Raw genomic sequence first — 13,594 nt, 5'->3', positions numbered from 1 at the left:
AATATGTTTTATGATTGTTTTGTTTATATCAAAATCTAAATAAGATGCACACATTTCTTTTAGGTTTTCTTTTAATCTAGATTCCTTCCCCCACCCAATTGTTTGCTTATTTGCAGAAACCTGGTTCATCTCCCTTCCTTCCTTCCTTCCTTCCTTCCTTCCTTCCTTCCTTCCTTCCTTCCTTCCTTCCTTCTTTCCTTCCCTCTCTCCCTCCCTCTCTCTTTCTTTCTTCCTTTCTTCCTTTCTTTCCCAGGCTCACTCTCTCTCCCATGCTACAGTGCAGTGGCATGATCTTGGCTCACTGCAACCTCTGTCTCCCAGATTCAAGCAATTCTCCTGCCTCAGCCTTCCGAGTAGCTGGGATTACCAGTGCAAGCCACCACTCCCAGCTAATTTTTGTATTTTTAGTAGAGATGGGGTTTTGTCTTGTTGGCCAGGCTGGTATCAAACTCCTGACCTCAGGTGATCCACCCACCTTGGTCTTCCAAAGTGCTGGAATTACAGATGTGAGTCACTGTTTGTGGCCGAACCAGGTTCATTATCTACATGTCCCACATAGTGGGTTTGCCTATTGGCTTCTGTGTTGGTCCCTTTGGATTGCTATAAAGGAATACCTGAAAGTAGGTAATTCACAAAAAGAAAGAGGTTTATTTGGCTCACAGTTCTGCAGGCTATACAAGATCTGTTGCCGGGGAGGCCTTAGAAAGCTTCCACTCATGATTGAAGGCAAAGGGGAGATGGCATCCCATGACAAGAGGAGGAGCAAGAGCCAGGGAGGGGATGATGCCAGCCTCTTTTTTTTTTTAGTTAGAATCTTACTCTGTCACTCAGACTAGAATGCAGTGTCCTGATCTTGGCTCACGTCAACCTCCACCTCCTGGGTTCAAGCGATTCTCTTGCCTCAGCCTCCAGGTAGTTGGTACTACAGGTGCCCATTGCCACGCCCAGCTAAGTTTTGTATTTTTAGTAGAGACGGGGTTTTACTATGTTGGTCAGGCTGGTCTTGAACTCTTGACATCAGGTGATCTGCCTGCCTTGGCCTCCCAAAGTACTGAAATTATAGGCATGAGCCACCGCGCCCAGCTGCCAGCCTCTTTTAAATAACCAGATCTCAAATGAACTCAAAGAGGAAGAACTCACTCATTGCCATGAGGATAGCACCAAGCTATTTGTCAGGATCCACCCCTATGACCCAAACACCTCCTGCTAGGCCCATCTCCAACTTTCAACATGAGATTTGAAGGGGACAAAACATCCAAACCATATCAGCTTTCTTGTGGTGACATTTAAATCTTTCTATTATCCCCCTAGTCCCTGTGAGGGGAATTTGCTTTTAGAGCCTTGACTAAGTTCAGGTTCAACATTTAAGGGAAGAATCCTTCATATGTGGTGCTGTGTGCCTGACCTCAGGAAGAACAAGTTAGATTTTCCACCTTCAGAGATACTGAGATGGCTCATAGGGGTTCCGTACACCTGTCCATTTTAAGGGCATCCTTCAGCTTTCTCTCGTGTAGTGGTTCCATCCAGCTGTTTAACTAGGACTGATAAAATGAGGAAATCCTAATTTCATCATTCCTACCCTAGTTAGTATTTGGAAATCTGAGAAAAAAAACAAACAAAAAACTGCTTCCACATAAACTAGAGCTATTTGGTGGAAATGCAGTATGTATAAAAAAGTTAGGGTGGCCAGGCACGGTGGCTCACGCCTGTAATCCCAGCACTTTGGCAGACTGAGATGGGGGGATTACCTGAGGTCGGGAATTCGAGACCAGCCTGACCAACATGGAGAAAGCCCGTCTCAATAAGTAAATAAATAAATAAAGGAAGGAAGTTAGGGAAATGCTCATTTTTTCTCTTTCTTTTTTTTTTTCTTTATTTACAAAGGTAGTTGTTTCTTATTTATTTTGAGATGATGTCTCTCACTCTGTCGCCAAGGCTGGAGTGCAGTGTCAGGATCATGGCTCACTGCAGCCTCAATTTTTTCCTTTTAATTATCAATTTCAGAGTAAGAATTTGGTGTCCTAGTTATTTACTATGGCATCTAATGAGCTATTAGAACTATTCTTCTCTTTTTGATCTCATTCTCTCTCTATCACACATTTATTGGATTTTATGTATTCAATATCTATCAATTATAGTCTTTTTTTTTGAACCAGAGTCTTACACTGTCACCCAGGCTGGAGTGCAGGGGTGTGATCCTGGCTCACTGCAACCTCCGCCTCCTGGGTTCAAGCGATTACCTGCCTCAGCCTCCCAAGTAGCTGGGACTACATGTGCCCGCTGCCACACCCAGCTAGTTTTTTGTGTTTTTAGTAGAGATGGGGTTTCACCCTGTTGCCCATGCTGGTGTTGAACTCCTGAGCTCAGGCGATCCACCTCAGCTTCCCAAAGTGCTGGGATTACAGTCATTAGCCACTGCACCTGGCCCCAATTCTAGTCTTAATTCTTTTTGATGCTTAAATGGTTTCATAATTGACTAATGGGAGTTTCTTTACATTGGCCCCTGTTCTTTGAACATAATGCATAAATCTTCCTTGCTTTTTGACACCATAATATGTCCCTAACTCATCTTATAAATTCCTACCCAGATTTAGAATCGAGCATTCCTCCAGTGAGCCCCGATGCTTTTAGTGGGAAATGCTATTTAGAGACTCCAATCCAGACACTAGTTGTGCTCATTGCCATTGGCTTATCATTACCCCTAGGCCTCTTCAGTGGACAGAAATAGAAAATGTCTATTTGTGAAATTTTAAAATAAAATAATCTAGCAAATATGTGCAGTAAGTGATTATACCTCAATAAAGCTGTTAAAAACAAAAGCAAAAATAAATGCACATCAGTGGGCTCAATTTCAATCACTATTTTAAGTCAACACTGGTAAGATATGTTCAAGCAATTCTCATGCCTCAGCCTCCCAAGTAGCTGGGACTACAGGTGTGTGCCACCACGCCCAGCTAATTTTTTGTACTTTTAGTAGAAATGGGGTTTAACTATGTTGGTCAGGCTGGTCTAGAACTCCTGGCCTCAAGTGATCCACCTGCCTCAGCCTCCCAAAGTGCTGGGACTACAAGCATGAGCCACCGCACCTGGCCTGGTGCTGGCTACTCTCATGTGCTGAGTGCTGTTCTAAATCCTCACATACTCTCTCTGGTGTTTATTCTTACATTTCAGATTGAGGAAGTTTAACATAAAAAAATTGTATTTATATTTTTTAAATTCTGGAAATAAAATACAGGAGTTCCCCTTTATCCACAGAGGCAGTGCCAAGCCCCCCAGTGGATGTCTGAAAACATTTCAGACTGAAGAAGTTTAACATACAAATGCTGTAGACTTTTTTTAATTCCACAAATAAAATACAGGAGTTCCTCATCCACAGAGCTCGTTTCAAGACAGCCTGGATGCCTGAAACTACAGATAGCACCAAACTCTATATACGCTGCATTTTTCCTATACATACAGACCTATGATAAAGTTTAATTTAAAAGTTAGGTACACAAAGAGATTAATATTATTTTATTATCTATTAATAATAAAATAGAACAGTGGTAGTCATTACTGAATGAAAGTTGCGTGAATGTGGTGTCTCTTTCAAAGTCTCTTTCTTGGTGAACCGTGCTACAGGTAACTGAAACCTCAGAAATTGAAACCAGGGAGAAGGCCGGGACTACTGCTGTGTGTAAACAGACTCATCACACTCATTTGACAATTTAACTTTTTTAATGTGATTCCGATATTTACACACGTGCACTATGAATTCAGTAGTTTTTGACTGCCGTAAATTTCCTTTTAGAAGTAGGATGGCACTGTCATTGCAGTGAAAGACCAGTAGATGGCTGTCCACAGACCCACACAAATACCTGCAGTCAAAGTCTTTACAAGATAATTTTAAAAGAGCTGCGAAAATTAGTAAAGAAAGGCTATAGAGATATTGAAAACACACATTTCATAAAGTTGTTAGAAATATTTCAAAAGTTGAAATGAACCTGATATCTAATTCAATGCTTTTCACACTAAAGTCTTCATTTGGCTGCTAGAGGAAATACCTACTTGGGTACAGCCTTCCCAGAGGGCAACTTACTTAACACCAAAGTATTTCAAATGTGCTTATTCTTTGATTAAGCCACCAGAGGATAAGTTATGTAGTAATTGACCTAAGGCATTAGGGAGGAGCTGAACTATTCCACAAGAGTGGCTCTCACTTTTCCCACAGGGACTGTTGAGGATGTCTGGAGACGTGTTTGCTTGTCGCCAGTGGAGGAATGGGGTTGCTCCTAGAACCAAGTGGGTATAGAGGCCAAAGATGCTGCTAAACCTTCTAAATGCATAGCACAGTCCCCCAAAGCAAAGAATTATGTGGCCCCCAAAATGTCAATTGTGCTGAGACTGAGAAATCCTGATCTACCAAAATTTACCTCAGGATAATGTTTATAAGATTGAAAAATGGGAAAACAAGCCTAAATGCCTAAAAACAGAAGACTGGTCCAACAAATCCTAAAAGAACCATTCATACAACTCATGACGGCATCGTCATTAAAAGGCACGTTGGCACCCCGCGATGGCTCATGCCTGTAATCCCAGCACTTTGAGAGGCCAAGGTCGGCAGATCACCTGAGGTCAGGAGTTTGAGACCAGCTTGGCCAACATGGTGAAACCCCGTCTCAACTGAAATACAAAAATTAGCCAGGCGTGGTGGCGGGTACCTGTAATCCCAGCTACTCGGGAGGCTGAGGCAGAAGGATTGCTTGAACCTGGGAGGTGGAGGTTGCAATAAGTCAAGATCATGCCACTGCACTCCAGCCCAGGTGACAGCAAACTCCATCTCAAAAAACAAGAAAAAAGGGGGAAAAAAAGGCATGTTGCTAAAGTACACTTATCATGGTAAAATATTCTGAAAATAAAGAGGGTTACCAAACTCTGCATAGAATACGAGCCCATTTTTTATATTTCTTTAAGCCTGAGTGTTCATCTACGATTTGAGGGGCTTCATTTGACCAGTTCCGGTGGAAAGTCATCTTTAGTCCCCGTTCTCCAGTTACACTTTCTCTTGAGCTTGGCAGGGCAGCCACATTGGCCAGAGGTCAACGGCAGCAGCACAGCGGGTGCGTCAATAACAGGCTTTCCAAATTGTGACGGTCCCTTGGTCATCTCTTCCATTGAGTCCATTAAAAAAAAAGTCCAGGAGCAGTCCCAGAACTTTGGGAGGCTGAGGCAGGAGGATACCTTGAGGTCAGGAATCTGACACCAGCCTCACCAACATAGCAAAACCCTGTCTCTACTGAAAATACAAAAATTAGCCAGGCATGGTGGCAGGCACCTGTAATCCCAACTACTCAGGAGGCTGAGGCAGGAGGATCGCTTGACTCAGCCCTCCCACTGCCCCCAGTAGCTGAGATTACAGGCATCCGCCACCATACCCAACTAATTTTTGTATTTTAGTAGAGACGGAGTTTCACCATACTGGTCAGGCTGGTCTCAAACTCCTGTCCTCAGGTGATCCACCCACCTCAGCCTCCCCAAATGCTGGGATTAGAGGTATGAGCCACAGCACCTGGCCCAAACATAACATTATGAAGAGAAATTGAGGGCCACAGAAGCCGCTGGTTTTCAAGAGAAAAATAGGGCCAACTGTTTGAAACTAAAACTAACAAACTTTAAAATTCCCTAACCCCCACTGGATTCCACCTCCTGACTCTAGTAGTCTACTGTCTGCTTCTACAGGTTTGACTTTTTTTTTGATTCCACATGTAAGTGAACTCACACAGCATGTGTATCTTTAATAGAGATGAAGTGTTCATCATGTTGTCAGGCTGGTCTTGAACTTCTGGGCTCACTCAAGTGATCCGCCTGCCTTGGCTTCTCAAAGGACTAGGATTACAGGCATGAGCCATTCCCGGCCAGGATTTCCTTCTTTTTTTTTTTTTTTTTTTTTTTTTTGAGACAGAGTTTCATTCCGTCGCCAGGCGCCAGGCTGGAGGCGCAAGCTCGGCTCAGTGCAACCTCAGCCTCCCAAGTAGCTAGGACTGCAGGCGTGCGCCACCATGCCCAGCTAATTTTTGTATTTTTAGTAGAGATGGGGTTTCACCATGTTGGCCAGGATGGTCTCGATCTGTTGACCTCGTGATCCACCCACCTTGGCCTCCCAAAGTGTTGGGATTACAGGCGTGAGCCACTGCGCCTGGCAGATTTCCTTCTTTTTTAAGGCTGAATAATATTGATCCATTCAGTCTAGGCACGGTGGCTCACACCTGTAGTCCCAGCACTTTGGAAGGCTGAGGTGGGTGGATCACCTGAGGTCAGGAATTCGAGACCAGCCCAGCCAACACGGTGAAACCTCAACTATTAAAAATACACACACACACACACACACACAAAATGGTGACGGCCATGATGGTACACACCTGTAATCCTAGCTACTTGGGAGGCTGAGGCAGGAGAATTGCTTGAACCCGGGAAACAGAGGTTGCAGGGAGCCAAGATTGCACCATTGCATTCCAGCCTAGGTGACAGAGCAAGACTCTATCTCAAAAAATAAAAATAAAAAACTCAGTATGTATCGTGGGCCAAAGAAACCCATTTACTAGGTGTGTTCCAATTATCACCAAATAAGACAATGCTATCATTTGATGAAAGTTTCAAACATAATTTCCTACCAAGGAACAGAAGACAAAGCCTCAAGAAAGAGCCCTGATTGGCCGGGCGCAGTGGCTCACGCCTATAATCCCAGCACTTTGGGAGACCGAGGTGGCAGATCACCTGAGGTCGGGAGTTCAAGACCAGCCTGACCAACATGGAGAAACCCTGTCTCTATTAAAAATACAAAACTATCCAGACTTGGTGGCATTTGCCTGTAATCCCAGCTACTCGGGAGGCTGAGGCAGGAGAACCGCCTGAACCCAGAAGGCGGAGGTTGTGATGAGCCGCGATTACTCCATTGCACCCCAGCCTGAACAACAAGAGCGAAAGTCCGTCCCGGCCCCCCCCAAAAAAAGCCCTGATTGGAGGGGGTCAGAGCTCTGTCCCTCACCAGTTCAGTGTGTTTAAACAACCCTTTCGGCTCAGAGCTTCAGGTGGAAAGTAATAGGAGACTATTTCACTCTTCCTTCTGCCCTGTATCAAAATTCATGTCAATGATTTCCATATTTCGCCCGGCTTCTTGCTCAGGTGTAGGTGAGCTCATCCTGCGCTCTCTCCCGCTGTGCAGCTCAGCTGACCATTCGGGTTTTCCACTGTACTTGGTCGCCTGTTTGATTATGAACACATGCCCAGTATTAAGAAGACCTGGGGGATCTTGTCCAGTGACTTTATCCAACAGAAAGGAGACAGGTTTCAGGACTGGGTGGCTGGCCGGGTTCCAGGCCGACCACACGCTCGCACCCAGCACAGCTGCGCAGCCTGGCATTTTCGCCTCACTTTCCAAGTGGGACGAGAAGCCATATTCAGGTGCTTTCCAGAAATAGATGTAGATGCTTCTGCTGGACTGGGAAGGCAGGAGCTGAAGTATCACAAGAGGACGTTTCAGGCCATGAAAAATAACTGCGTACTAATTCTAACGTAACGTGTCCAGCTTACGAGAAGCATTTCTGCCCAAACTCATGTCAGTTAAACTCGGAGAAGTTACGACATCCTCAGAGAACGAGTTACCACTTGTTCGGTTTGTGTAGAAAGAGAAATTTGCAACGTAAAAACTAGAGTTCGCGTGCACTTTACGAGGAAGAGGTGCACCAGACAGAGGAGCTTCTCGAGTTTTCGTCTCTCTCGTCTGTTCTCTAGGCCAGGTGGTCATCTCCGCGCAGGCAGGGACCCCACCCTTTGGGACTCCGGCTCCTCCGTGCCGACAGGGGGCGCCCGCTGCCGTGACTTTCCCGCCAACTCCACCAGTGCTCCAGCCCAGCCTCATGCGACCGACTCTAGGGCTCGGGGCCTTTCCTCTTCCGGGGCGTGTGGAACCCGGATGCAAGCATAGTATATAAGCATTGCTCAGCTTCCCCGCCTTTCTCTTTGAGGAAGACGCGGTCGTAGCTACTGTGGGTTTTTAGTCCGCACGCTCCTGCTCCTGACTCACCGCTGTTCGCTCTTGCCGAGGAACAAGTCGGTCAGGAAGCCGCGCAGCAGCCATGGTGAGGCGGCGGGTGGCGGCGGGATTCGGGTTCCGAGCTCGTGCTCCTGTGGGGCACGTGCCGGGGCGTGTGGGCGCGGAAAGACGCTCCTGAAATGGTGGGGGAACCCGGGAAGCTTCCGGGAGACGCCTTTCTCCAGAGGTGGCAGACCACTTCTGGATTACTGTTGTTTCTCTTGTGTTTAACAATAGGCTTTTAAGGATACCGGAAAAACACCCGTGGAGCCGGAGGTGGCAATTCACCGAATTCGAATCACTCTCACAAGCCGCAACGTCAAGTCGCTGGAGAAGGGTCAGTGCAGTCGTTGCGCGGTGAGGGGCGGGAACTGGACACAAAGCGGCGAGCCTCCCTCGTTACTGTCAGTGTGCAGGGTGGACTAACGCGGCAAGCTGCTTGCTTAAAAGGGTACAGCGTGGCGGAAAACTGCTTTCGCTGTCACAGAGCCGGCGATGAGGAGACACCTACTGTGTTGAGCGACGGTGAAACTTTCATACGCTATTCTGAGCCAGCAGAAGTGGAGGTCTTACGCCGGTTTCCATTATTTTCGTTGAACTGAGAGGTCTCTCTCTTTTTCTGCAGTGTGTGCTGACTTGATCAGAGGAGCAAAGGAAAAGAATCTGAAAGTGAAAGGACCCGTTCGAATGCCTACGAAGGTAAAGTAAATGAGGGGCAGGAAGTGGGCGTTGCTTCTGGATGTTGCTCAAATTCAGGTTCTTAACTTTGAGGGGTTTGGCTGCCAAAGTGGTTAACAGTGATGCTAACTACAAACCCACGTGGAAATTTTGGTAAATGTCGGTACTTAATAAGTAGTGTTTAGATGTGATTATTCCATTGGTGCTGCTGCGTTCCTTGTGTGCTTTGGTGCTGAACAGGCACAAACTCTAGGGGTGGTGTCCTAGCACATCAACCCATGGCATCTAAAAATGTGTTGATGTAAAGTGCAATCATGCCAAAGGGAAAACCTAATGAGATACTTAAAAGTAATGCTTTTCCAGATGTTCTTGGGATAAGTATAAAACCATAAACTTGGTTTCCTTTGTGTTTTGTTACAGACTTTGAGAATCACTACAAGAAAGACACCTTGTGGTGAAGGTTCTAAAACATGGGATCGTTTCCAGATGAGAATCCACAAGCGACTCATTGACTTGCACAGTCCTTCTGAGATTGTTAAGCAGATTACTTCCATTAGTATTGAGCCAGGAGTTGAGGTGGAAGTCACCATTGCAGATGCTTAAGTCAGTTATTTTAATAAAGTGATTACCAGTTGTTAACTTTTGTTGGCTTTTATTCAGAATGCTGGCCGATTTTAGGGATACAAAAGTGTGCTATGAGACTTTCACTTTTCAGGTGGAATATATGGTTTATCTTACAGTGGTCTGTCCTGTTTGTAGTTTGAATCATTTGAAAACTTAAATATGTGAGACCTGACCAGTTTTATTGGACACTGGCAGTTTATAATTTTGACATACGCTAGAAGTTCTGATTGGCACGGGGTGTTCGTAATACACAGTTGTGATTGAAAACAGTGCACTAGAGGGCAAGTGCTGAACACTAGTAACTGATATTTTGAAATTTACTTAATGTCCTTGAGGAATATAAGGCTGGATAACTTTAACTCTTTCCATGAAAAAAAGAAAAAGGAATAATTGGCAGAGGCAGTAGTAAAACTTAAGTTTTAGGGTTTTGGGAACTAAAACATAGCCTTAAAATACTTTTCACGGTTTTATTTTAAATTAAATACATTTTTATATATGTATATATATACTTTTAAGGTTTTTTTTGAGATCCACTCTGTAAGCCCAGGCTGGAGTGCAGTGGCACAATCTCAGCTCACTTCAACTTTGGTCTGCCAGGTTCAAGCAGTCCTAGTGCCTCAGCCTCCCGAGTAATTGGCAACAGGGTTTTACCCTGTTGGTCAGGCTGGTCTTGAACTTCTGACTTGAGGTGATCTGCCTGCTTTGGCCTCCCAAACTGCTGGGATTACAGGCATGAGCCACCATGCCTGGCACATTTTCACTTTCATAGTTTATTTAAATACTTACATTTTCACTGTTTAGAGACAGGATCTCACTGGGCCAGGCTGTGATAACTGGATTAGTGGTATGATCACTGAAGCCTTGACCTCCTGGGGTCATAACGATTCTCCTACCTTAAACTGCCCAGTAGCTGGGACTTAACCAGGCACACAGCTACTATGCTCAGCTAATTTTGTAGTGGGGGGCGGGGGGTTGCCATGCCCAGGCTGGTCTCGAACTCCTAGACTCAAACCATCAGCCTTATAGTAGCCTCCCAAAATGCTGGTGTTATGGGAGTGAGCCACTGCACCTAGACTGGAATTTATATTAAGATACCCTTACATGTTTGCTTAATTTATTGGGGAAAGTTTCTATAGATTTATTTGGAAATATAACACATCTACAAATTGTAAGATTAAGAAAATTTTTTGATTATTTTTAACAGGACCAAAGTTGGGTGATCCATGTCTGGATTTGGGCCTAGGCTTTCACTCTGAACTCACTCTCTTTTCAAGCAGACCATAAATTTGAGATTTCTGTATACAACCAACTGCATACTAGACACCTGCAACTCGCAGCTGAAAAGCTACATGTCTAAAATGAAATCTTCACTCCCAGAACGTCTCCTGTGTTCTGTGTATCAATCCGTTGTCCACTGAAGTTGCAGGGTTTGAACGTTGGAATCACCCCTTAACCCCTCCCCTACTGCTGTTAAACATGCAATTCCTTTTGAGTCTACTTAGATCTCAAGACAAATCCATCAAGGATTTGAATGGAACTGAGTCTGGAATGAACTATGCCACGTTGCTAAACTTAAATTGTCTTTGGGAGTTTAGGTAGCAGTTAAGATTCATTGATTTTTTTTTTTTTTTCTTTTGCGATGGAGTCTCACTGTCACCCAGGCAGTAGCTTCGATATTGGCTCACTACAGCCTCCACTTCTCAGGTTCAAGCAATTCTGCCTCAGCCTCCCAAGTAATGGGGACTACAGGCATGTGCCATCATGCCCAGCTGATTTTTTGTTTCAGTAGAGACAGGGTTTCACCATGTTAGCCAGGATGGTCTTGATGTGATCTCACCTTGGCCTCCCAGAGTGCTGGGATTACAGTCATGAGCCATGGCACCCAGTAATAAGACCATTTAAAAATTGAGTATTAATATGTGGCCCCCAGATAGAAATACCTATGAACTTTCTGGGCATGGTGGCTCATGCCTGTAATCCCAGCACCTTGGGAGGCTGAAGTGGTTGGATCATCTGAGGTTGGGGAGTTTGAGACCACTGTGACCAGCAAGGAGAAACCCCATCTCTACTAAAAATAACAAAATAGTTCAGTGTGATGGTGCATACCTGTAATCCCAGCTACTTGGGAGGCTGAGGCAGGAGGATCACTTGAACCTGGGAAGCAAAGTTGCGGTTAGCCAAATCGCGCCATTGCACTCTAGCCTGGGCAACAAGAATGAAACTCCATCTCAAAGGAAAAAGATACCTGTGAACTTTTACTAATGCAGCATAGTAGTCTTTGGAGCACATGTGTCTTGAGAACTGATTGAGGAAATAATTCAGAAAACAATGTCAGTGAAGTCCAAAGAACGTACATCGTGGAAAGCATGCTCCAGTAAATCAGATAATAGTGAAAGGACAACTTCATAGCTTTCAAGAAATTCTGAATTTGAGCAGCTGTGTTTTTTCGCAAAGGTGTTGGGGTTAAGCTATACCTAATTGAGAATCTATTACAGCTAAAATGGCACTTAAAAAATTGAAACTGCTGTTCAATTCCTCAAACATTTAAAAACACCTATGTGGAAATAAAATTGCAGGGCATTTGAATATAGGGAATTAAGGATAGAATGGTGGTAATGATGCCAATACTATGAAAGTGATAGGCCGTCTTGTATGGGTGGAGAGTTAAAGGAAGGTTGAAAATAGGACGTCTCTCTGCTGCTTACTCTATTTGGTTTTACAGAGTACTGCTTCTGGTGTAGAAATGTGAGCCAGCAATATCCAAGGGAACAGAAACCACCATGGCTGTTCATTGCTAGGTCACATTTCTTTTTTTTTTTTTTTTAATTAAGATGGTCTTACTCTGTTGCCCAAGTTGGCGTGCAGTGGTGCGATCATGGCTCAGTGCAGCCTTAAACTCCCTGGCTACTGATCCCCCTGCCTCAACCTCTCAAGTAGCTGGGACTACAGGCTTGCACCATGACGCCTGACCTAGCTAATTTCTTTTGTGGAGATAGGGTCTCCATGTTGCCAGGCTGGTGTCGAACTCCCATAATTAAGCGATCCACCCTCCTTTGCCTCCCAAAGTGCTAGGGTTATAGGCGAGAGCCACTGTGCCCAGGCTGGATGAGATTTATTCACATGACATTCACAGAGTGTTTGTGTATATGCTCTGTGGATGTAAAATGAACAGGCAAGAGTATAGAAGTAGAATCTCTAGCCATGCAGTCAGACAGATGGCTCCAAAATTAGCTGCTTGGTTATGGGGACTTGATCAAGTTACTTGACTTTGAGCCTCAGTTATGTGCCAAATGAGGATACTGATAGTATCTATCTCAAATACGTATATGGGTGTTCACAGTCTCGCTGGGAGATATTTTCCAAACAAACCAAGACTACTTTGCTAAGGGCATAGATTTCTCTCACTGGCAGAGGATGCGCTCTAGCTGGCCCGTGATATTGGATTGAATTACAGTGTTTTCTTGGTATCTGGTGGGGCATCAGGTCAGTACCTCTCTTGGATCCCAAAATTGAGGAAACTCAAGTTCCTGGTGTAAACCGGCATAGTATTTGTATATAATCTCTAGACATCCTCCTGTATGCTTTGTCATCTCTAGATTACTTGTAATACTTAATACAATGCAAATGGTATGTGAGTAGTTGTTGTGCTGTAATTAGGGAATAATGACAAGAAAAAGAATGTCTATACATGTGCAGTAGAGACAGTTTTTTTCCCTGAATATTTTTGATCTACAGTTGATTGAATCTACAGATGCAGAACCCATGGATCCAGAGGGCCAGCAGTACACTTTGAGAAGTGTATTTCAATCCCCGGGGACATTTCCTTTTTAACTGCTTCCTCCTCCACCAAAAAAATGACTGAGCAGGTGTAAGTGGAGAAACTGGCAAAGCTGAAGTGTTTTCCTATTTTTGTTTTCATTGTGCTTCAGTAGATGCAAATGAAATTTTATCTTTTGAAAGTAAAAGGAGCTGCGGCCAAGTGCGATGGCTCATGCCTGTAATCTCAGCAATTTGGGAGGCCAAAGTAGACAGGTCACCTGAGGTCAGGAGTTCGAGACCAGCCTAGCCAACATGGTGAAACCCCGTCTCTACTAAAAATAGAAAAATTAGCCAATCATGGAGGTGGGTGCCTGTAATCCCAGCTACTTGGGAGGCTGAGGCAGGAGAATTGCTTGAACCTGGGAGGCAGAGGTTGCAGTGAGCTGAGATTGTGCCACTGCA

General features: G+C 44.7%; 1 protein-coding gene and 1 non-coding gene across 2 annotated transcripts; both read left to right on the top strand.

The window, feature by feature from the left end:
• Positions 1-7,994: 7,994 nt before the first annotated feature.
• Positions 7,995-9,388, top strand: RPS20 (ribosomal protein S20). Its single transcript, XM_017965352.4, has 4 exons — positions 7,995-8,117; positions 8,309-8,408; positions 8,697-8,770; positions 9,170-9,388. The coding sequence occupies exons 1-4, from the start codon at positions 8,115-8,117 to the stop codon at positions 9,350-9,352; spliced, it is 360 nt and encodes a 119-aa protein (XP_017820841.1). The 5' UTR covers positions 7,995-8,114; the 3' UTR covers positions 9,353-9,388.
• On the top strand, positions 8,562-8,628 carry LOC118148724 (small nucleolar RNA U54). Its single transcript, XR_004735637.1, has one exon. It is a non-coding gene; the product is annotated as a small nucleolar RNA U54 (small nucleolar RNA).
• Positions 9,389-13,594: the final 4,206 nt, after the last annotated feature.

Source organism: Callithrix jacchus, chromosome 16 (genome assembly GCF_049354715.1).
Source record: "Callithrix jacchus isolate 240 chromosome 16, calJac240_pri, whole genome shotgun sequence".
Lineage (NCBI taxonomy): Eukaryota > Metazoa > Chordata > Mammalia > Primates > Cebidae > Callithrix > Callithrix jacchus.
Note: the sequence above shows the minus strand (reverse complement) of the source record. Positions and strands in the feature narration are given on the sequence as shown.

Coding starts and splice junctions, on each gene's coding strand:
- RPS20 (XM_017965352.4), top strand. Junction 8,409..8,696: donor CGTCAAGTCGCTGGAGAAGG/GTCAGTGCAGTC, acceptor CTTTTTCTGCAG/TGTGTGCTGACTTGATCAGA. Junction 8,771..9,169: donor CCGTTCGAATGCCTACGAAG/GTAAAGTAAATG, acceptor GTTTTGTTACAG/ACTTTGAGAATCACTACAAG.